The sequence below is a fragment of the Notamacropus eugenii genome, chromosome 3, assembly GCF_028372415.1.
Source record: "Notamacropus eugenii isolate mMacEug1 chromosome 3, mMacEug1.pri_v2, whole genome shotgun sequence".
NCBI classification, from domain to species: Eukaryota; Metazoa; Chordata; class Mammalia; order Diprotodontia; family Macropodidae; genus Notamacropus; species Notamacropus eugenii.
In genome coordinates this window covers 201,806,367-201,829,149 of record NC_092874.1, presented here as the reverse complement: position 1 = coordinate 201,829,149, position 22,783 = coordinate 201,806,367, and the positions used below count along the sequence as shown (strand labels likewise).

The window sequence follows — 22,783 nt, the reverse complement described above, 5'->3', positions numbered from 1 at the left end:
GATAATGGACAAAGCTCTTGTGCCTTCCCAGTCACCAATGGAGTGAAATAGGGCTGTGTGCTTGCTCCCATGCTTTTTAGCATAATGTTTTCAGCCATGTTGTCAAATGCTTTCAATGAGGATGAACATGGCATCAAGGTCAGCTACCACACTGATGGTAAATTCTTTAATTTGAAAAGTCTACAAGCCAAGACCAAAGTGGAGGGAGTTTTGGTGCATGATTTTCTGTTTGCAGATGATTATGCACTCAATGCAGCCTTGAAGCTGAGATCAATTCTCTGTTGCCTGTACTAAATTTGGCCTAATAATTACACCAAGAAAACACAGGTGCTCCATCAGCCACCACCATATCGTCTATATGCAGAACCACTTATTACAACAAATGGAAAAGTTCTGAATGCTGTGGATAAGTTCACTTACCTTGGTAGTGTATTTTCCAGGGATGTACATATTAACAATGAGGTTGATGCACGTACTGCCAGAGCTAGCTCAGTGTTTGGGAGGTTCCAAAGAAAAGTTTGGGAGAGAAGAGGTATTAGACTGATTATCAAACTAAAGGTGTACAGATTGTGTGCTGTTGTGCTGACCTTATTGTTATATGCTTGTGAAACATGGACAGTCTACTAGTATCATGCCAGGAAACTGAATCACTTCCAACTAAACTGTCTTAGGAAGATTCTGAAGATCACCTGGCAGGATAAGGTACCAGACGCTGAAGTCCTTGCTTGAGCTGAACTGCGAAGTATTCAAACTATGCTTCAGAGAGCACAGCTCTGATGGGCTGGCCATGTTGTTCGAATGCAAAATGTATGCTTGCCAAAAAGACTACTTCATGGAGAACTTGTATGGGGCAGGTGATCAGATGGTGGTCAGAAGAAGAAATACAAGGACACTCTCAAAGTCTCTCTCAAGAACTTTGGATTTGACTGTGCAACATGGGACTATGCAACTGGCACAGGACTGCTCAGTATGATGTGCACACATCAGAAAGGGTGCTGTGTTCTTTGAGCAAAGCAGAATTTAGACAGCACAAAGGAAATGTAGGATGTGCAAATTTGGGGTATTTACCCCAAATATTCACAGGGACTATCTGTGCCCAGACTGTGGTAGAGCATTCTGAGCTCCTATTGGTCTTATCAGCCACAGTTGGACACACTGAAACTCCACTTTATCATGGGGTGATGTCATTTTGGTCCTCTTTGAAGATGAAGAACAACAACCAACCAGGAAGATCTGGATGTGAACTAGGAGTGGCAAGTAGCTTGGACTGGTCCAGAGGTAACAGAGAATGAAGGGCTGGGTTGGGTCAGAAGTCACATTATGGGCTGGGTCAGGGCCACAAAGAAAGGACAGTTGAAAGCATTATACTGGGATGAGCTGATGCCTCAGGCGAACACCAGTGATCGGGGTACAGGGGCTGGGTTCCTCAAATTCCTGGTAAAGTTCAAGGACTGAGGTTCTTTTCTTTTTGAGGATCCAGATCCTATACCCTATTATATCCACTGTGTTAACCAGCTGCCCCAATCCTCTTACTCTTAAAAATCACAGAAGACTCCTCAAAAAGTTTTTAGTTTGTTATATCTATTAATATTTTCTGTAGTATAAATAAAAACATATTGCTATGTTTAGTATAGTTTTGACCTCACAGATTCCCTAGAAGAGTCTCAAACCCCCAGATACCTCTGGACCACACTTTGAGAATGCTGGCCTAGACTATCTGCCTTTCTTCATTGAACTTTCCTAAGGCTTCACATATTCTCACCACCACCAAATATGTCTTCCTACCTATACTTTCTCCTCATCTCCAATCTCTCCTTCATACACATAATAATCCTTCTTATATAAGGATATGTTTATATCATTCCTCTGATCATTGGCTCATTGGCTTCCAATTGCAAGATTAAAACATTGTGTCTTGGTACCTGAGTGAGATGAGATTGTGAAGACTTTTCATAATAAAAATATGGGGAATATTGGATTTTCTAAATAAAATTTCTCTTCCATAAGGTCTCTCTCCTTGGATACCTGAGTTTTAGGTATCGAGGGCTTGTGGACAGTCAGTTGGTCCCCCCCCACCCCCCACCCCCGACCAGCTACCATCTTTCTGTGTGAAAGTGCTGTGGGCTGTAGCCGAAACTTGGAAGTTACTCAGATCTCCCCTTTGTTGTACTGTTGCTACATCAATGTTATCAGCTCCCACTTCTCCCCCTCTCCTCCTTTCTAAAGTCACATCAGCAGTTAAGTTAGATTTCACGCTTAGATTGTGAGCCCGCCTCCCAGCCAATGGAGAGGTGGGAGAGTGGGGAGGTGGGATTCTCTGCGTTAGGGTATAAAAATTGTGCTTCAGTTTCTGCAAGTTGCCTCCTTCCATCAGATTCCCCAACCTCCTGGAGGGATGTCCCTTTCTTGCAAGAACTGTAATAAATCATTTTTCTGCTCTTATTGTGAAGTCTCTTTGTTTATTTTAAATTTTGAGTAAGGGTCTTTTTATCCCATACAGTACCCAAGGTTTTCAATCAGATGTTACTCTCCTTTCTCAGTTTCATTTCATATTATTACCAAACACGAACTTTGGGTTCCAGTCTGAACGGATCCTTCTGTTCCCTACCCTGCTCTTGTGTTTTCTCAATTCTGCTCCCTTGCTCACATTGTCCCTTATATCTAGAATGTCCTCTATCTCCCTCTAGGTCTTCTGATTTCCTATCCATCCTTTAAAGCCCAATTCCAACCAGGAGTTACAGCCAGGAATCAATCTTCAGATTCATGATGACCACCTCCATTAAACCAGACAGGGCACTTTGTTCTGCATCTCTTTTGTTAGCTGGTTTTAGGTTGCTGGGTGATACAATGGATAAATTTTTGGAGTTGGAGTCAGGAAGTCCTTTATTAAAAACCTTCTTCAGACACTAACTAGTTTTGTGACCCTGGGTAAGTCACTACTCTCTCCCTCCCTCAATTTCCTCTTCTGTAAAATGGGAGTGGGGGTGGATAATGACAGCACTTACTTCACCCAGTTGTTGTGAGGATCAAATAAAATAATATATGCGAAGTGCTTTACAAACCCAACTAGCTTATGTAAATGCTGGTTATTGCTACTACCTCAAGCTGTAATTATCTATGTAGTTTCTCTTGCCCCTTCTAGACTACAAAACCCCTAGAGGCAAGGTCATAGCTCAGTTCTCAGATCCTAGCAGGGCTTAACAAACATTGGCTAAAATAACTGTGAAAAACTAAGCTACTCTAATCATTCCAGCGATCCAAGACAATTCTAAAGGCCTCAAGATGAAAAATGAGAGAGAACTGAGAAGCTTTTGAGTGCAAACTGAAACATATTTTCTTTCACTTTATCTTGCTCTTTCTCCCCACCCCTAACCCCCACACAATATGACTATGTGGAAATATGTTTTGAGCAATTTCATATGTATGATGGATATTTCTTGTATTTTTTGTTAATTGTATTTCTTTTATTAATTGTTTAAGTGTATTAATTGTATTGTTTGACTTTCCAAATGGGGAGGGTGCACAGGGAAGGAGGGAACTTGGAACTTCAAACCTTTAATGTTTCAATATGATAAAATGCATAGAAGTTGAAAATAAAACAAATACTGGTTAAATTGAATGAACTAAATTACTCCAGAACTCTCTAATTCTTTTCTTTCTCTCTCTTTCAAGGTCATAAACTAGCTGAAGAAGCTTGGTACTGGGAGAGTGAGGCAGGAGGTGGTATGTGTCAAGCAAGACAAACTACCGTCTATCACCATTTCATCCACCACCTTCCTTCAGACTGAATGGAGAAGGACCCTGAATCTCAAGATTCCTGGGAACAGTTGTGGTCACCAGACTACCAGACCACTTAAAGCCTAGCACCCAAAGCCTTCATTAAGGAAAACAATCCCTGAGGAGAATGGACACACCCTCCCTTCCACCACCAATACTAGGAACTAACCAAATGCTACTGAGAAGGTGAATCTAAGAGCCTTGGAAACAGCAGCAATGTCCTCCCTGCCCTCAGCTACTGAAGACTGAAGAAAAATAAAGTTCTCATTACCAAAGTTCTTGGCATTGTCAAATGGTTTAACATCAGAAATGGATATGGTTTTATTGGTGGGAATAACCATAAAGAAGATGTATCACCATCTGCTTTCCCAGGGCACCCTAAGGACCATGCAATCTTTCCATCTGATTTATAGCTGAAACTCCTCTCTGCATTGTCTTCCTCTGTCCTTGAGAGCAGGGGCTCACTGTCTTGTTTTTCTGTGTGTGTTCCCAGCACTTAACACAGCACAAAGTAAACTCTCAATAGATGTTTTTCATTCATTCCTATGGGGCAGACTAAACTTTACTCAGCTATCCTGACTCCCATTATAGCTCTTTAATAATCAGTATAGGCTGCTTCCAGATGACCTCTAGATCCCCTTTGGCTCCAAATCTGTGATCCCATGGTCCTCTAGATTCTAGAGTTCAGATAATGATCATTTGTGGGGGAAGAGAACAGGAAGAAGGAACACTTTTTTTCTTCTGGGTAAATACTCATAACTCACTTTTCTATAATGCTTTAAGACTTACAAAGAACTTTTCTCACAATATCTCTGTAGATTAGGCAGTGCAAATATTGTCATCCTCACTTTACAGATGAGGAAAACTGAGGCTCAGAGGGCAAGTGATTTATTTATGGTCACACTGCTGGCAACAACAGTCAGAATTGAAGGTAGGTTTTCTGGTACCTCTGGGCATGTGTGTATGTTTCCCAGTATGCTCCAGGGATGGCACCTCTTCTATAGGAAGATGTCATTAATGATGATAGGGATGGAAGAGGTGGCCCCATAATATCATCATCCTAACCCAAATCTCCATGATACCAGGTTAGCTCTGACTGGCCTCAGAAGCAGGTCCTCTTACCTGCATGTCCCTCTTGGCGATGAAACCTTTGCCCTCTGTGTCACAGGTCTGAAAGAATTCCTGAGCTTTCTTCAACATGTCCATCTGGCCTGGGTCCTGTCCTCTGGTCCCACTCCACAGTGTATCCTTCAGGAAGTTGGGATTGGCCTCATTCCCCTTAAGCGCAGGTCTGGCCTTCCCAGATCCTCGAGCCACTCTCTTCTCATAAGCAGCCATCTTATTGGTTCACCATCCACGGTCCAGCTCAGCTTCTGGACCTGAATGGGAAAAGACAAGAAACAGTGAGCTGGGGGTGGGGAGTGGGGATAACTGGGGCGAGGAAGACAGGTAGGGAAAACTGAAAGGGGATGAGAATGAAGAGCAGGACCACTCACCAATGTTCCCCCAATATCTCTAAACAACTATATATTTAGTTAGCGATTAAATCCCAGGAAAAGCAGAAAAAAAAAGGCTTCACAATCTCATGTCTTATTAGATCAGAGGGTCCAATGAAAGAGGGCAGGAAGGAAAAGAATGATAATTAACAACTATTTCAGATTGAAAAGTAGGTGAAATGCCCTCCCTCCAAATCTACCCACAAATCCAAATGAATCCTTCTTCAAACAGCTCATAAAATATAGAGCTGGAAGGAAACTTGGAAATCATTCAAGTCCATTTTCTTCATTTCACAGATAGGTAGTAACTTTCCTAAGACTGTGAAGAGCATTAGCTACTGAGGTTGGTGGTACAGACTTGAACCTCACAGTTGACCCAGATAGTTGTTGTTCAGTCAGTTTTTCAGTTGTATTCAACTCTTCATGACCCTATTTGGAGTTTTTGCGGTTAAGATAGTGGAGTGGTCTACCATTTCCTTCTCCACAACATTCCACAGATGAGGAAGTTCAGGCAAACAAGGTTAAGTGACTTGTACAGGATCACACAGGCAGTATGTATCTAAGGCTGGCTTTAAACTTAGAATATGAGTCTTCCTGATTCCAAATGCAGTGCTCTATACACTTACGACCTAGTTGTCCCTAGCTCCTGCTGTGCAGAAACAGAAAACATGATAAAGCAAAATCATGAATACCTAACACAGGAAAAGTCCCCAGAATTTCTGAATACAGAAAACCAAGCACCCATAGAAAGAATTCACAAATCACCTCCAGAAAATGACAGAACACTCTGTTTCAAACTCTAAGATACATATTATGCGTGAAATTTTAAAATTCTAAGGACAAAAGACCTTTAAGCACAAAGGAAAGAAAAACTGAATAACAAAACATTGTTCTATACCAGCAGAAACTTCAGAAGGGGATGAAATTATACAGTAATCCCAAACCGTGACTTTCCCCATCTCAGTTTTAGTATATCTGGGTTGGTATAAGAAATTAAATGGGAATCTGGGGGAGTTTTGTCAAAGCTGCAGATGACATACAAAGGCCAACATACAACACAGAAAAAGTTTAGAAACTCAGAAATGTATAAGATGTATATGTATAATGTATATGTACAGTACTATAGAATATAAATCCAAATTTTAAAATAAGGTACTGTAAACACCCCACAAAAGAAAAAGAAAAAAATTCAAACTTTTTCTCTGGCACAAAGGGAGGACCAAAAAGTTTTACAAAGATTTTTCAGATTGTTGAGGTGCCACTCTGCTAACCCTGAGGATGTGGAAGGAATTACTGTATCATGAAAAGCAAAGGAACTCAAGATGCAATCCAAAATGACATATGCTCCAAACATGAGTCTAGCCACCAAGGAAGAGAAACATTGGAAGCATTCTTAAAGAACAACAAAAAAAGAAAACACTCCAAATCCTTGGATTTGAGCACATTACATTACAAGTTTAATGACTTGTAAATAATACATAAAAGGTAATTAAGTGCAACCTCCAAAGAAGTATAAGTAACAGAACAAATTACTCCATCTCTTAGAAACTATTAAAAAACATAGAACACTAAAGACATCTATGGGCACTTATTTTTAAAAAAAAGTTACAAAAGAAGTACTCTTAACAGATTTCTTTCTAAAAATACAGAAGGAGAGAAAGATGAAAGAGGAATTTAAAGAGAGAGGAAATGTGACAATGGAGAATCAGGCCTGAAATATCATGGACCAACCCATGCAACACCTTTTATAGGTGAGTCAATGTATTTTGTGGGACTAACTTGCAGAAATGGAGGGAGTATAAAGTGAGAGAGGTGAATAGAAGACAACAAAAGGAACATAACTCCTATGGCAAGAAGATAGGCAACAAGAAAATGAAAATTACAAAATTAAAAATGAACAAATTGAAATCATCCACAAATTCAAAAGTAATAAAGTGTTTTTTAATTTGCTAGTTATGTACCAATAAATCAAAGAATGTAATAGAAAAATAGGATTACCTATGAATATATAAAACATCAAGATTAACAGAACACCAAAAAGAGGTCTTAAATAATCCAATTTCAGGAAAAGAATTTGAAATACCTGGAAAGGAACTACCAAAGAAAAAAAGTCTTGCGACAAATGAATTTACAGGAGAATTTGGTAAAACTTTCAAAGAAAAATAAATACCTATAGTAAACAAATTGTTTTCAAAAATACAAAAAACTTATTCCACCAAATTCCCTTTAAAAAAAAAAATACAGTCCTAATACCTAAACCACAGTAAAAAAAGAGAACTACAGTAAAAAAAAAAAAAAGTATTAGTGAATATCAACTTAAAATTTTTAGACAGAATCATAGCAAAAAGACATTATCAATAATTTTTTTTAAAAAAATCAATTACTATGAGGAATTTTTATTTGTACCAGGAGCATTAGATTGTCCAACATTTTTAAAAAATCAGATTAAAAACAAAAACATCAAAAATCATATAATTTTCTCAACAAATACAGGAAAACCCTGTAACAGAATATCTAATTTTACTAAAATCTTTGCAATGCTTAGAGGAATTTTTGCAGTAGGATAAATTATATAAACCTCAAAAGTGACATTATATTCATTAGAGAGACACTAAAACTTTTCCACTAAATCCACAAATCAAGAATATTCTTCTGCTTCCCTCCAAAAAATACTGTGTTCAGACATTGTTCAAGATGTGTTAGCAGTAGTAACAAGCAAAGAGAAAGAAATTAATGGAGTAAAGACAGGAAAAGTGGAGAAAAAAATTATCCCCATTTGCAGAAGAGACATGATAGAAAAATCCTAAGAAAAAAAACAAAACCAAAAATTTACATTTTTAAATTGCTTTACTAAAATTGCTGACCTAAAAAGAAATCCATTGCATCATTAGTTTCCATTTTATTATTTTTTAAAACATTATTAGGCAATGATAGAAGAGATGTCCCATTCAAAATAACTACAAAATGCAGAGAATACCTTAGAACTATATCACTAAAGCATACACAATTATAAATTACTCCTTAAAGAAATAAAGAAATAAAACACAAACTAAAAATAGATGAAAGACTATATTTTGGTACTATTGTCATGTTTATTATACTGTCATGGGTGGGGCCATGACAGTATAATAAACATGACAATAGTACCAAAATTATTTTAAAGTTTGGTGCTCTACCAATCAAACTACTAAAAGCATTCCTATAGAGCTAAACTGTTGGGGGACAGCTCAGAACCGGGGTCCCCCGTGAGGACCGTGAGACGCCTGAGGGTCCGAACCTGCCCCCTTGTGGGGTACTGGGATGGCCCTGGTAACAGGCTGGCTCCACCCACGGGGAGGCACTTGGGAGGAGCTCGCCCGCCCATGGGAGGTACGGGGGAGGAGACAGGGGATAATAAAAGGGGACGACCACGAGAGCTGGAGGAGAAGAAACGCAATAAAGCTTGCTGACTGCAACTCCTTTCGGGTGCTCTGCCTGTTTATTGCCCTCCCCCAACCGGGAGAGGGACCGGAGACGTCCGAAGACCGGGGATAGGTAAGTAGAAGGCGAAGGCCCGGGAGTCGCCCCAGGCATCTGGCGCCCTGAACAGGGACTGCCGTAGGGAGAGGAGAATCCGCCTTGCCCCGCAGTAGTAGCCTTGCTCCGCTACTGCGGGAAGATTCAGGCAGCCTCAGTATTGAGAAGTGGCCTTGCCTCACTACTGCGGGAAGATTCAGGCAGTCTTAATATTGGGAAGTGGCCAGGATGGGTCAGGGAAATAGTTTTCCCAGTTTAAAGCCCGAAGATAAAGGAGTACTTGCTTGTCAGCTGTATAAGCTTTGTAAGATCTATGGGCTTAAGCCCCACATTTGGGACTGTAGAGTATTTGTGGAAAAGATCTGGGATGTCTCCCCTTGGCTAGAGCATTGTGGGTTACGCCCAGCTAAATGGGGCATAGTGGGACAACAGATGGTTGCCTATGAGAGGGTGAACCTGGGTGTATTAACAGAGGAGGACTTTACATTCTTTCAAGTGGTCGCCGCACTTTTGTGCTCGGATCCCCGTCCCCCCTGGCGATCAAACGGCGAGACCCAGACAGGGCAGTCCCTTCAAGGGACGACAGAAGAAGAAGAGGAATCCGATGAGGATGATCCCAACCCCAAGCCTTTATATCCATGGGGTATGTTAAGAGAATGTGCAGGCAGGGACCAGGACTGCGCCCTTCCAGATGGCGCATGGCTGAGCAAGGGGCGGGACTCTAGAGCCCCGAGGGGAAGAACAAAGGGAAAGTTTGATGAGGAGGGAACGCCCAAGAGAGAGTGGAAAGCCCCCGAGACAAAGGGAAAGTCTGATGAGGAGGGAACACCCAAGAGGGAGTGGAAGGTCCCCTGGAAAGCCCCCGAGACAAAGGGAAAGTCTGATGAGGAGGGAACACCCAAGAGGGAGTGGAAGGTCCCCTGGAAAGCCCCCGAGACAAAGGGAAAGTCTGATGAGGGAGGAACACTCAAGAAGGAATGGGAAGTCCCTGAAACAGCAAGAGAGGGCTGGGGAACTCGCAGGAAGAAGTTTCAACGGAATTTGGGAACTCCCAGTCCTGAGGTCAGGCTGAATGCCCTCTCCTTCTCCCCAGCTGCCACGTCCTTGTCACAATCATCACAAGGAGCGCGGTCATTTACCTACGGGCGGTCTGGGCCCTCGGAGCCTCTGAGTGTACTCACTCAGAGCCTATCCGCAGCTTTGGCGGAGGGACAGGAGATAGATTTAGAGGAGTGGGAGGGGGCCGGCGCTTACCCTGTCATTGTGGAGTGGGATCCGATGGGAAACGAGAACCGTTTCCATCGACCGGTGCCCTTCAAATTATTGAAAGAACTGAAGGAGGCCGTCTCCAAATACGGCCCTTCGTCACCTTATGTGAAACATCTCCTTGCAAATGCCACAGCCACTTGGCCGTGGGCCCCAGCTGATTGGAAGGAAGTGTTGGGGGCTATCCTTACACCAGGACAGTTAGTGGCTTATGGCGCCGCCGTTAGACAAGAGGCGCTCAGATATGTCAAGGAACACAATATTGCAGAGACAGAGGACGCTGTGAATATGATAACAGGGGCAGGGCCATACTCGCAGCTTATTGACCAGCTCCAATTCGATCCTCAGGTGATGGCTGCAGTTCAGTATTGTCATATTAGGGGTTTTGCCAAGATTGACACCCCGGGGACTATGAGGGACAAGTTGGTAGGGCTAAAGCAGAGGGCTAGCGAGTCCCCCACTGATTTTGTGAGTCGGGTCCAGCTTGCGGTCCGGCGGTTTCTTGGCTCAGGACCAGGAACGGATTCCCTGATAGCTCAGCTGGTCGAAGATGGCTTGCGTCCAGAATGCTCCCAAGCCCGCTCGAAGAGATAGTAGAGAGGCTGTTAGACATTCCACCTAAAGACACCCACCAAGCCATGGTGACGGCAGTGGCCCAAGGGGTGACTCAGGCCCTTCAAGGTACCAAGGCCCAGAAACAATGTTATCACTGTGGCCAAATGGGGCACTTTAAGAGCCAGTGCCCTGTCGCTAAAATGGGAGCATTGCCCACCTGTTTTCGCTGTGGGAAACCGGGCCATATTGCCAAACATTGCCATCTAAAGCAGCAGCCTCAACCACCTCGTTCGGGAAACGGGAAAGGGGGCCTCCCTCGGGGGGGCCCCCGACCCCAGAAACAGATCTTCCCAGTGGAGGCTGTAGGCCCTGTCCCTGCCCCCCAGCCCGGGAATTCTGTACCCCTATCGTTCCCGCAGCAGTATCAACAGGCTCTCCAAAAATTGCAACCCTAATATGCACATCTACCATGGATTCCCCCGATGCCGATTTAGTTATAAGACCTTGGCATACTGAAGGGATCGACGTGCCCTCCGCTCCTTTCCCCCGTCTGGTGGTGGGACCCTCTGGCTATGTGCCATTTATAGTCCATACTCAATTGTTGGCTAGCAGATCCTCTACCATTTATTTGAACAATCCTCATTGTTATCCCATAAACATTGCTCCAGGAACTCCCGTTGGGAGGGGTATCTCTCTGCCTTGGGTTGAAGAGTCCGGGCAGGAAACCCATCAAGTTAATTGGTGCTCTCCCATTGTGGGCGATCGTCCCATGGTACAAGTTTTGGTTGAAGGACGCCCAGTCATGGGTCTGCTCAACACTGGAGCAGATATTTCAGTCATCAATGCATCCCAGTGGGACCCCAGTTGGGCGGTGAACGATGGTGCTGCCCAGGTTGCTGGAGTAGGGGGTGCCAGTTTGGCACTACGGGCTGCTAAACATTTGAATTGGACCTTTGAGAATCATCAGGGGTATTTTAGGCCTTTGAAATTGACCGGCCTTGCCTACGCCGTTTGGGGGCGCGACCTTCTTCAGCAACTTGGGTTACACCTTACCACCCCAGAACACCTTCAATTAAACATTCTGGGGCCACTGTGATGGTGAGCAGCCCACCTATAACATGGAAAACCGAGACCCCTGTGTGGGTTGAGCAGTGGCCCCTAACCCCTCAAAAGCTCACCGCCTTATGCTTTATAGTTGCTTCCCTTTTGGAGCAGGGCCGCAATGAGCCCACTACAAGCCCTTACAATTCTCCTGTTTTTGTTATAAAAAAGAAAAATGGATCTTGGCGCATGCTCATAGACCTTAGAGAGATTAATAAATGCATGCTGCCTATGGGGGCCCTACAACCTGGTCTCCCTAGCCCTGCTGTGATCCCCCGAGATTTTAGTATGACAATTATTGACATCAAGGATTGTTTCTATAGCATTCCCTTACATCCACAAGATAGAGTCAAATTTGCCTTTTCCATTCCCTCGGAAAATCGCCAGCAGCCATATGAAAGGTATCATTTTACCGTGCTCCCTCAAGGGATGGCAAACAGTCCTACTATGTGCCAAATGTATGTCCACGCCATCCTCTCCCCACTCAAACGGTGCTTCCCCAAGGCCATTATCATTCATTATATGGATGACATTCTTATTGCCACACCTAGTCAGGATTCCACGATGGCATTTACTCAACTTATGGTCGATACCTTAGCTGCCCACGGGCTAACTGTGGCTCCAGACAAGGTACAGACTACACCCCCTTTTCAGTATCTTGGCCATGAATTGAAACAAGGACGGATTGCTCGCCGTCCTCCGAGCATTGATCTTTCTCAGCTCACCACTCTCAACGATTTTCAAAAGCTGATTGGCGCTATACAGTGGATGCGGGCAGTTACCCCTATCCCTGATGGTGAATTATACCCATTGTATGATTTGCTGCGAGGGGATCCAGCTCTGCTTTCACCCAGACATTGGACATCCGAGGCCTTAATGGCAGCCAAGAGCATCCTCAACAGATGCTCCACAGTTGTTGTGCGGCAGGAACCCAACCAACCCATTTATGCCACTATATTAAAAGCCAGTACTTTCATTGGGTGCCTCTATCAATCACATGGCATTTTGGAGTGGCTGTACCCGCCTCGCAACAAAAAGGACCTTCCACATAAATGGCGAATGGTCGCCCAATTTTTTCTTTTAGGTGCCGAGCGCTGCCTATTGGCTTTTGGCAGATTTCCCATTTTGAATTTAGAGGCATCAGAGGAAGCCTTAAGGTGCTTCTCTGATGAGATTCCAGAATGGGCCTCTCTTTTATGTATGTGTAATACCATAAAGCTTCCGCTCCTCCCAGCGCTTAGAGGATGGGAAGTCCTTCCTATCCATATGCCTTTTACTATTGTATCTCTACAGCCAGTTACGGGACCCACTGTTTTTACGGATGCTACTAAAAACCATAGGGCTGCAGTTTATATCCCTTCCAGGCAATTCCTTAAGGTGTACACCACCGAGCATTCCTCAGCCCAGAAAAATGAATTGCTGGCAATACAATATGCTCTCTCCATATTACCTAATGAGAGCTTTAATCTTGTTACTGATAGCTTGTATTGTGCAAATGCTATTGCTGCTTTACTTTTTGCCCTCATTAATCCCCGTGCTTCAACTATAGCTCAAATCCTATATGATATTCAAGAGTCCATGTTACAACGCTGTACTCCTCTTTATGTATTGCATATTCGCTCACATATGTCCACCATAGGACCCATTTATCAGGGTAATGATATTGTAGATAAAGCCCTTATATTCCCTCTCCATTTAGAAGCACAGGCAGCCCATGATAAGTATCACCTATCTGCCTGATCTTTGCGACGCCTTTATGGATTCCAGAGAAAACGCTCGCCAAATAGTCAAACAGTGTATCAATTGTGCCCCATTTCGCCCTCTTGCCCAAGACACCGCAATTAACCCCCGTGGTGATCTCCCTAACGATCTTTGGCAAATGGATGTAACACATTTTGGCAAAGTTCTTATACATGTTTGTATTGATACGGCTTCCAATTTTATTATGGCCTCTATACAGCCTAAGGAAACAGCCCGTGCAGTGATCAACCACCTCTATGGTTGCTTTGCCATGGTTGGGGTGCCTCGAGCCATAAAGACAGACAATGGGCCAGCTTATATTTCCTCTGCCTTTGCCGCCTTTTGTAGAGAATTTTCTATTATTCATATTACTGGCATCCCATATAATCCCACAGGTCAGGCCATTGTTGAGCGTGCTAACCGCACTATAAAAACTCTTCTGTTAAAACAAAAAGGGGGAGTAAGGGTGGCGGGGCGCCTCTCCCGAGGTGATCTGGCACAAGCCGTCTTCACTCACAATTTTTTGCAAATCCGAGACAATGGCATATGCCCCGCACAAAGATTTTATCTCCATGAGATGGGAGGCAGAAGGGAAAGGCCGTTAAAGGCCCCTACTGCCTGCCTTACCGGAGCTCGAATCCGGTGGAGGGACCAAGAAGGCAAATGGCATGGCCCTGGAGTAGTTATAGCGAGAGGTCAGGAGTATCTTTGTGTCCAACCAGATGGAGCCGACCCAGGGACGGAGATCTGGATCCCCACACGATGGGCAGTTGAGCTGCGAGAAGCCGAAAGCAAGGAGGAGACGAGGGCGGAGAGGAAGGCACCATCTGAAGCGGGTGTGCAAACAGCGTGAGATAACCATGCTCACACTTCTGATGGCCTTACAACAGTTCCTTCCTGGGTCCGAGGCTGTCCAGTCCAAATGGTACAACGCCACCCCCGCAGAGCAGCGAGCCGCGGATCAAAGGGGCGACACCTACTGGGCATTAGCACAGGGACTCCCCGCCTTATGAAGAGTTTCAGATTCAACAACTAATAGAGGAAGGACAATTATTAGCTTCCACTCTCCAATCTTTCATGAAATCAGAGGTAGCAGCGTGGCACCGTCAGGACCACATAGACCATCTCCTCCAAAGCCAAATCACCGCCCTGCAAGACACGGTAATTTGGCTAGGAGACCAAATGGCGTTACATCAACGCTATGAGATGTTACAATGCCATTATAAATATCGCCCGCTTTGCGTGCTTAACCTCCCAATTGATTCCTCAACCTTCCCCAATCAATGGCCGGCGGTCCGCAAAGCCCTCCAGGGGGCTATGCTGGCTTATAACACCACAGATGACATCCATCAGTTGGACTTGCTCATTGATCAGCTGAATAACCTCTCCAGAATGTTTGAGGAAAAGCGTGAACGAGAAGAGCGTTCCATCTTCGATTGGTTACAACGAATCCTGGACTTGCATTGGCTGCCAGGGGTGCTCTCCTCTGTTGCAGTTCTTGTCCTTATGTGTCTCGTCCTGCCGTGCCTCCTGAAGTGCCTCCTGCAATTATTGACACGGGCACTGGAGAGTCTTAAAGGCGATGTCTTGTCTCTGAGACACCGCGAGGGCAGGTCCCCATGGGGGGAATCGCCCAACCTACCCGTGTAAAACAAAAAGGGGGAGATGTTGGGGGACAGCTCTGAACTGGGGTCCCCCGTGAGGACCGTGAGACGTCTGAGGGTCCGAACCTGCCCCCTTGTGGGGTACTGGGATGGCCCTGGTAACAGGCTGGCTCCACCCACGGGGAGGCACTTGGGAGGAGCTCGCCCACCCATGGGAGGTACGGGGGAGGAGACAGGGGACAATAAAAGGGGACGACCACGAGAGCTGGAGGAGAAGAAACGCAATAAAGCTTGCTGACTGCAACTCCTTTCGGGTGCTCTGCCTGTTTATTGCCCTCCCCCAACCGGGAGAGGGACCAGAGACATCCGAAGACCGGGGATAGGTAAGTAGAAGGCGAAGGCCCAGGAGTCGCCCCGGGCACTAAACAAAATAATAACAAAATATATCGGAATGAAAAAAATATCTAGAATAACATGAAAATTATTTTTAATGGTATAAATGAAAGGGGGATAGCATTACTTGTCCCAGAGACTTCATTGCTTGCTTGACATATATTCCAAGGAAGTTAATGACAAAAATAGACACCCCATATACAAAAATATTTTTTGCAACACTTTCTGTGGTAACAAAGGATTGGAAATAAAGTAGAGGCCATCAGCTGGGGAATGGCTGATTAAATTTTGGCATATAAACACAATGGAATATTGCTGGACTACACTGATACAGAGAAGCAAGGAAAGACTTAGATGAACTGATACAAAATGAAGCAAATAGAATCAGAAAAAAATAAAACATACAGAATCACTACAAAAATAGGATGACATGACCTTAGGAACAGTTATCACAGAAAGGGCAGGAAGCAGGACCAGGTCTCATGACTCAAGATACAGAATGAATCCCACCACATAACACTGATTTCTTCATCAATTTATATTTATTTCTAAAAATGAGGCAGAGCAGAAAAAAAATTAAGCAAGACAAAAAAGGACACAGACACCCATATAGTCATAGGAAGATTCTTAAGGAAATATTTCCCCTGTTCAGGGTTTATAGAAGCATTTATAGAACAATAACTGGGTTTAGCTGCAGTGGTTTTACAGGTGGGCTGCTGCAGAATTGAGTAAGTGTCTAGACTAAAACAGGACTTCATCTCATGTTAGTCTAGTAAGAAAAGCAAGGATAATGAAAAGCTAACTAAATAGCAAAAAGACATAAATAGTAATAGAGATTTTCAGGTTCTTTTCTCATAGAAGGATAAATCTAGCAGAAAGATAAACAATAAGGAAAACAGAAAACTGAGCTGATTATTGAAGTTAGCCTGAAAAGATTTATGACATCCTCTGATGTCATACACACTTCTCAGCATTATTTGGTACCATTTATAAAAACAGACCATTTGCTAGGGCACAAAGAATTATAAACAAATATAAAAAGACAAAAGTACTAAATATATCCTTTGTAAACCATAACAAAAAATTAGAAATTAATACAGAGAACAGAAACAAAAGATACATAACCAAATTGAGATTTCATAATGATATCCTGAATAAAAAAGCATGCAAAAGAACACATATAGAAACAGTGAACAACTCTGCAAAATAAAATGAATGATGACACTGCATATTAAAATTTTTGAGGATTCAACTAAGGTAGTTGTAAGAAGAAAAATATCCCTGAAAAAATACATTCACAAAGTAGGAAAAGAAAGGAACAATGAATTTAGTACTGTTTGAAAACCAAAAAAAGAATGAATTAGCAAACCTAAAAGAAGCACCAAAAAAAGAAATATTAAAGTTTGAAGAGAAACAGATTAATTATTTCTCCTCTAAGTTGAGAAGAAAATGAAAAAAAAAAGATGAAACAAGATCATAGAAATGAGAAACAAAAACTGAAATGTTTTTTGAAAAGATTAACAAAATCAAAAAACCTTTAGTTAATTTGATCAAGAAGAGAGATCAAATTACTTCCCCCAATTTTTTAATGAATTAAATGAGTTCACAACAAAGAAATAAAAAAGATGGTTAGAACCTGTATTATTATATGCTAGAAAAAGCAATAATTTAAAGGAAATATATTTGTATCTGAACAAATATCACTTATCCAGATTAAAAGAGAATGAAACAGAGATCCTAAACAACCCAACCTCAGAAACTGAAATTGAACAAATTATAAAAAGACTACCAAAGAAAAATACCAGGCCAGGTCGATTTTCATGTCAATTCCTTCAAACATTTTTAAAAAATCAAGTGGCTATTCTAAATAAATCATTCTCAATGGGCAAAGAAGAAAGCAATCTAATAAATCCATCTTATGAGACAAATATAATTTAAATACCTAAATGAGGAAGGGATAAAGCAAAGAACAAGAAAGCCTATATCACTATATCACTGTTGTTTAGTCATGTCCAACCCTTTATGACCCCATTTGAGTTTTCTTGGCAAAGATATCACAGTGACTTTTCATTTCCTTTTCCAGCTCACTTTACAGATGAGGAAACTGAGATAAACAGTGTTAAGTGACTTGCCCAGGGTCAAATAGTCAGTAAATGCCTGTGGCTACATTTGAACTCGAGTCTTTCTGACTCTAGACTCACTACTCTGTGCCACCTTGCTGTTTAATTTTATTAATGCAAAAATATTAAATATAATTCTAACAAAAAATTAAAGAAGTGTAACAAAAATGAGTCACTATGAACAAGCTGGAATTTTCTTGAGATTTAAGGATGGTTCAAAGTTATGAAAAAAGAAAAATTAATTATATTAAAATAAAAACAACTGAAACTATATGATTATGTTAATAGATACAGAGAAGACTTTTGACTAATCACTCAATTTATGTTAGCAGCCTTTAAAAAAACATAGACATGAAAGACCATTTAAAAATAGGTTTTTAAGAGTACATATCTAAAGCCAAAATCTATAATTACTTACAGCAAAGACTAGAGTATTGCTCAGGAAATGCAGGTATAAAGCAAAGATGCCCCTTCTTGTCTTGTCATTTGATAGTTCTAACAATGCCTTCCATAGCAATAGGACAAAGGAAAGAAATCAAAGAAATAAACAATGGCTACTGGGAGATAAAATTATCCCTATTTGCAGAAGACCCACTGATTTACTTAGAAAATCCCCAAATGTCAGTGAAAGAATTCACTGAGGCAGTAGTTTCAGAAAAATCACAGCAGTATGACACGGTGGATAAAGAGCTAGCCTTGAAACCATGAAGGTCTGACTTGAAGACTTACTTGTAACACATACCAGCTGTGCAAAATCATGGGTTAAGTCACATAACCTTTCAGCACTTCAGCAACCCCCAAACTATAAGCTGCCAAGAAGATGCTGTCCTGAATTGAGAGAGGCAGTTTCTTTCACTTGATAGTTCTCTGTCAGTGAAATCATAGGTGCTTATCCCTGAAGGAGCAGGGCACAAAATTAATCCATAAAAAATCCCCAGCATTTCTAGCAATAACAAAAACTATGAAGAAATAATAGAAAGAGAAATCTCATTCAAAATAACTCAAAAATGAATGAAATATCTGGGAATCGGTGTACCAGAATATACACGCAACATATGGATATGATTTTAAAATATTCTTTACAGACATAAAGGAAGATTTAAATAATTGGATGAATATTCATTGCTCATGGTTGAGCCACAGCAATATAATGAAAATTATGAAACTACATAAATTAATACAGAGATTTTAAATTTCTTAGGGATTGCTTTATAATCTATATAGAATAAAGTATCTAAATAAGATTCAGAAACAATAGAATTCAATAGCCCAGTATTTAATAAACACTAGAACATTAAACTGCTCGAAGAAGAACTCTGTCTTTGACAAGAACTGCTGGGAAGACTGGAAAGCAGTTTGAAAAAAATAAATTTAGAGCAGCATCTTATACCATATACCACAGTAAGTTCTAAAGTAACCGAACTATAAAAGATAGCACCCCTTTTTAACATTGCAGGAAATGGATTGCAGTGTCTTCTACAACTATGAATCATTGTAGGATGGCAGATTTAATACTGGGAAGGACTTTAGAGGATATTAATTACATTTTCCTCATTTTTACAGATTAGGAAACTGAGGATCAGAGAGGTTAGGTAATTTACCTAGGGTCACTCAGCTAGCAAATATCTGAGGTGGGATTCTCAGCCAAGTCTTCCTGACCCTAAGTCCAGTGCTCTTTCTAGTTTTTAGATTTTAGTTTTTAGTTTTAGAAACTGGCTAAGGGAAGAATTCTTGAATCTAGGCAGCTAGGTGGCACAGTGGACAGAATGCCAGGCATGGACTCATCTTTCTGATCTCATAACTGGACTTAGACACTTACTGGCCATGTGACTCTGGACAGATCATCTAACTCTGTTTGCTTCAGTTTTCTCACCTATAAAATGAGCTGGATAAGAAAACGGAAAAAACCACTTTAGTATCTTTGCCAAGAAAATCCCAAATGGGGTTACAAAGAGTCAGACACGGTTGAAACAACTGAAAAACAAAAAGGGGAGAATTCTTAACCAAAGGGAAAATAATTTTGATTACATGAAAATGAAAAGCTTGACATGAACAAAACAATGTAAATTAGGCTTTAAAAGGGAAACTGTTTAGGAGGGGGAGGTGAAAGGGGATGGTGCAAATCTTTATATCAGGTAATGAGTCATTACTCAGTGAATAGCGGTTAAGAGATATAGACAAAGTTCTCAAGAAAAGAACTGAAAACAATGAACAAATCAAAGATTGTTTCAAACCGCCAATAATCAGAGAAATTAAAAGAATAAACAATAATGTTTTTCAATACCCATTTCACAGGATTGTAGTGAAGAACAAACCAATCCCTGAGCCGTTCCATGGCTTCCTCAATTCTATTCCAATAGTAAGGCACACATTCTATACCCAGGGCCCTGCTTCCCCTCAAATTGTAGACTTTGAGCCTTGCCTTTACCCCTAAAGTTGACCTAAACAGAAGGAAATAAGGAGAAAGTAAGATATTTCTTTGTGAAAATGTTAAAACTCAGAGTGGGGACACCTAAGCAAATCTCAACGTGGAGCAGTGACTGAGAAAGTACTTCAGTTTGTCCTCTGCACATAATTAAGCCAGCCTCCTCTTCCCCACCATGCCATCCAGCTGGGACTGTGGCTTCTAGCTTAACCTACAAAATCTGTGTTAAAAACCAAGAGGTAGAGAAAGAACACAGAGACAAAGTACTTACACTTTAGGATCAAAACAAAGCAATTCTTCTGTAAGCTGTGGCTATAGAACATCTCACTGAAGTTCAGCGGTGCCTCAGGCACACGTTTTGGCAAAGCTTCTACCTCAGAGAATTTTAATCTATACAAACAAATAGCTAGACAGATGGCACATCTACTAAAGGGGAAAGTTAGGGGACCTACTCCAAAGGCAAAGCGACATAAGCTATGGGGAGGAAGAGCAAATGCTTCTGTTCTATAACCATAACAACTCATGGTGATAGCTCTTTAAGGTTGATGACATTTGTTCCCCATAGCTCTACTAGGTGGATGTCCATGTGCCAGGGAACTTGAGGAAGGTTTGAAGACACTTTCGCAGGGTGGGAAGAAGCCAGAAAGCTACAGAGCTCTGAAGCAGAGTTGGTTAGTTGTTGTCCTTCGTTTTCAAAGAGGACTAGAATGACATCACCATGATAAAGTAAAGTTTCAGTGTGTTCAACTGTGGCTGATCAGATCAATATGAGCTCAGAATGTTCTTATCACAGGTTGGGCACAGATAGTCCATATGAATATTTGGGGTGGATACTCCAAATTTGTGCATCCTATGTTTACTTTGTGCTGTCTCAATTCTGCTTTGCTCATAGAGCACAGTACCCTTTCTGATGTGGGCACACCATGCTGAGCAGTGCTGTGCCAGTGTCTTCCATGTTGCACAGTCAAATCCAAAGTTCTTGAGAGAGACCTTGGGAGTGTTCTTGTATCTCTTCTTCTGACCACCAAGTGATTGCCTGACCCATGCAGGCTCTCCATAAAATAGTCTTTTTGGCAAGCGTACATTTTGCATTCAAACACCGTGACCAGCCCATCAGAGCTGTGCTCTCTGAAGCGTAGTTTGAAATGCTTGGCAGTTTAGTTCAAGCAAGGACCTCAGTGTTTGGTACCTTATCCTGCCAGGTAATTCTCAGAATCTTCCTAATACAGTTCAAATGGAAGTGATTCAGTTTCCTGGCATGGTGCTGGTAGACTGTCCATGTTTCACAGGCATATAACAATGAGGTCAGCACAACAGTTCTGTAGACCTTCATTTTGGTAGTCAGTCTAATACATCTTCTCTCCCAAACTTTTCTTTGGGGGTCTCCCAAACATTGAGCTAGTTCTGGCAACGTGTTCACCAACTTCATTGTCAGTGTGTACATCCCTGGAAAGTACACTTTCCAGGAGCTTATCCACAGCATTCAAAACTTCTCCATTTGTTGTAACTGATGGTTCCACATATGGATGGTGTGGTGGTGGCTGATGGAACACCTGTGTTTTCTTAGTGTTAATTATTAGGTCAAAATTAGCACAGACAGCAGAGAATTGATCCATACTTTGTTGCATCTCAGCTTCCGAAGCTGCACTGAGTGCACCATCATCTGCAAACAAAATCATACACCAAAACTCCCTCCACTTTGGTCTTGGCTTCTAGCCTTTTCAAATTGAAGAACTTACCATCAGTATGGTAGCTGACCTTGATGTTATGTTCATTCTCATTAAAAGCATTTGACAACATGGCTGAAAACATCACGCTAGAAAGCATGGGAGCAAGCACACAGCCCTGTTTCACTTCACTGGTGACCGGGAAGGCATGAGAGCATTGTCTACTATCCAATACCCGGGCAAACATGCCATCATGAAATTGATGTACAATACTGATGAACTTCTCCAGGCAGTCAAATTTTGACATAATTTTCCATAAGCCCTCAGTGTCAAAGGGCTAACAGTGTCAAAGGCTTTGGTCAGATCTACTAACACTGTTTGAGAGATAGATAGAACTCACACGGGCCAGGCGATCACATGGTGGTCAGAAGAAGAGATACAAGGACACTCTCAAGGTCTCTCTCAAGAACTTTGGATTTGACTGTGCAACATAGAAGACACTGGCACAGCACAGCTCGGTATGGCATGCCCACATCAGAAAGGGTACTGTGCTCTAGGAACAAAGCAGAATTGAGACAGCACAAAGTAAACACAGGATGCTCAAATTTGGAGTATCCATCTCAAATATTCACATGGACTATCTGTGCCCAACCTGTGGTAGAGCATTCTGAGCTCATATTGGTCTGATCAGCCACAGTTGGATACACTGACACTTCACTTTATCATAGTGATGTCATTTTGGTCCTCTTCGAAAATGAAGAACAACCAACCAACCAACCAACCAATTAGGTAGATAGAGCAAATTCCCACAAATGAGGAATCTGAGGAACTAAGAGGTAAAACAACCTAACCATGGTCACACAGCCACAAAATGTCATATTTAGTATTCTAATCCAGCTCTGGACTTCAGCTTCATCATTCTTTCCATGATTTTGTCCCTTTGTCTCTATCTTCATCTAATATAAGAGATTTAAGTAAGGATAAATGACAATTGGGCAGCTAGGAGTCAGTGAATACAGTGCTGGGCCTGGATTCAGAAAAACCTGAGTTCAAATCTAGCCTCAGACACTTAGTGTTGTGTGACCCCGGGCAAGTCACTTAACTCTGTTTGCCTCACTTTCCT

General features: G+C 42.0%; 1 protein-coding gene across 2 annotated transcripts in view; it reads right to left on the bottom strand.

The window, feature by feature from the left end:
- CRACR2A (calcium release activated channel regulator 2A) overlaps positions 1-22,783 on the bottom strand; it is a 222,323-nt gene that overhangs the window by 129,712 nt on the left and 69,828 nt on the right. For both annotated transcript variants that reach the window (XM_072654002.1, XM_072654003.1), the window contains one exon: positions 4,900-5,156. In XM_072654002.1, the coding sequence (XP_072510103.1) occupies positions 4,900-5,115 (216 nt within the window). In that variant the 5' untranslated portion in view covers positions 5,116-5,156. The remainder of the gene's footprint in view (positions 1-4,899; positions 5,157-22,783) is intronic.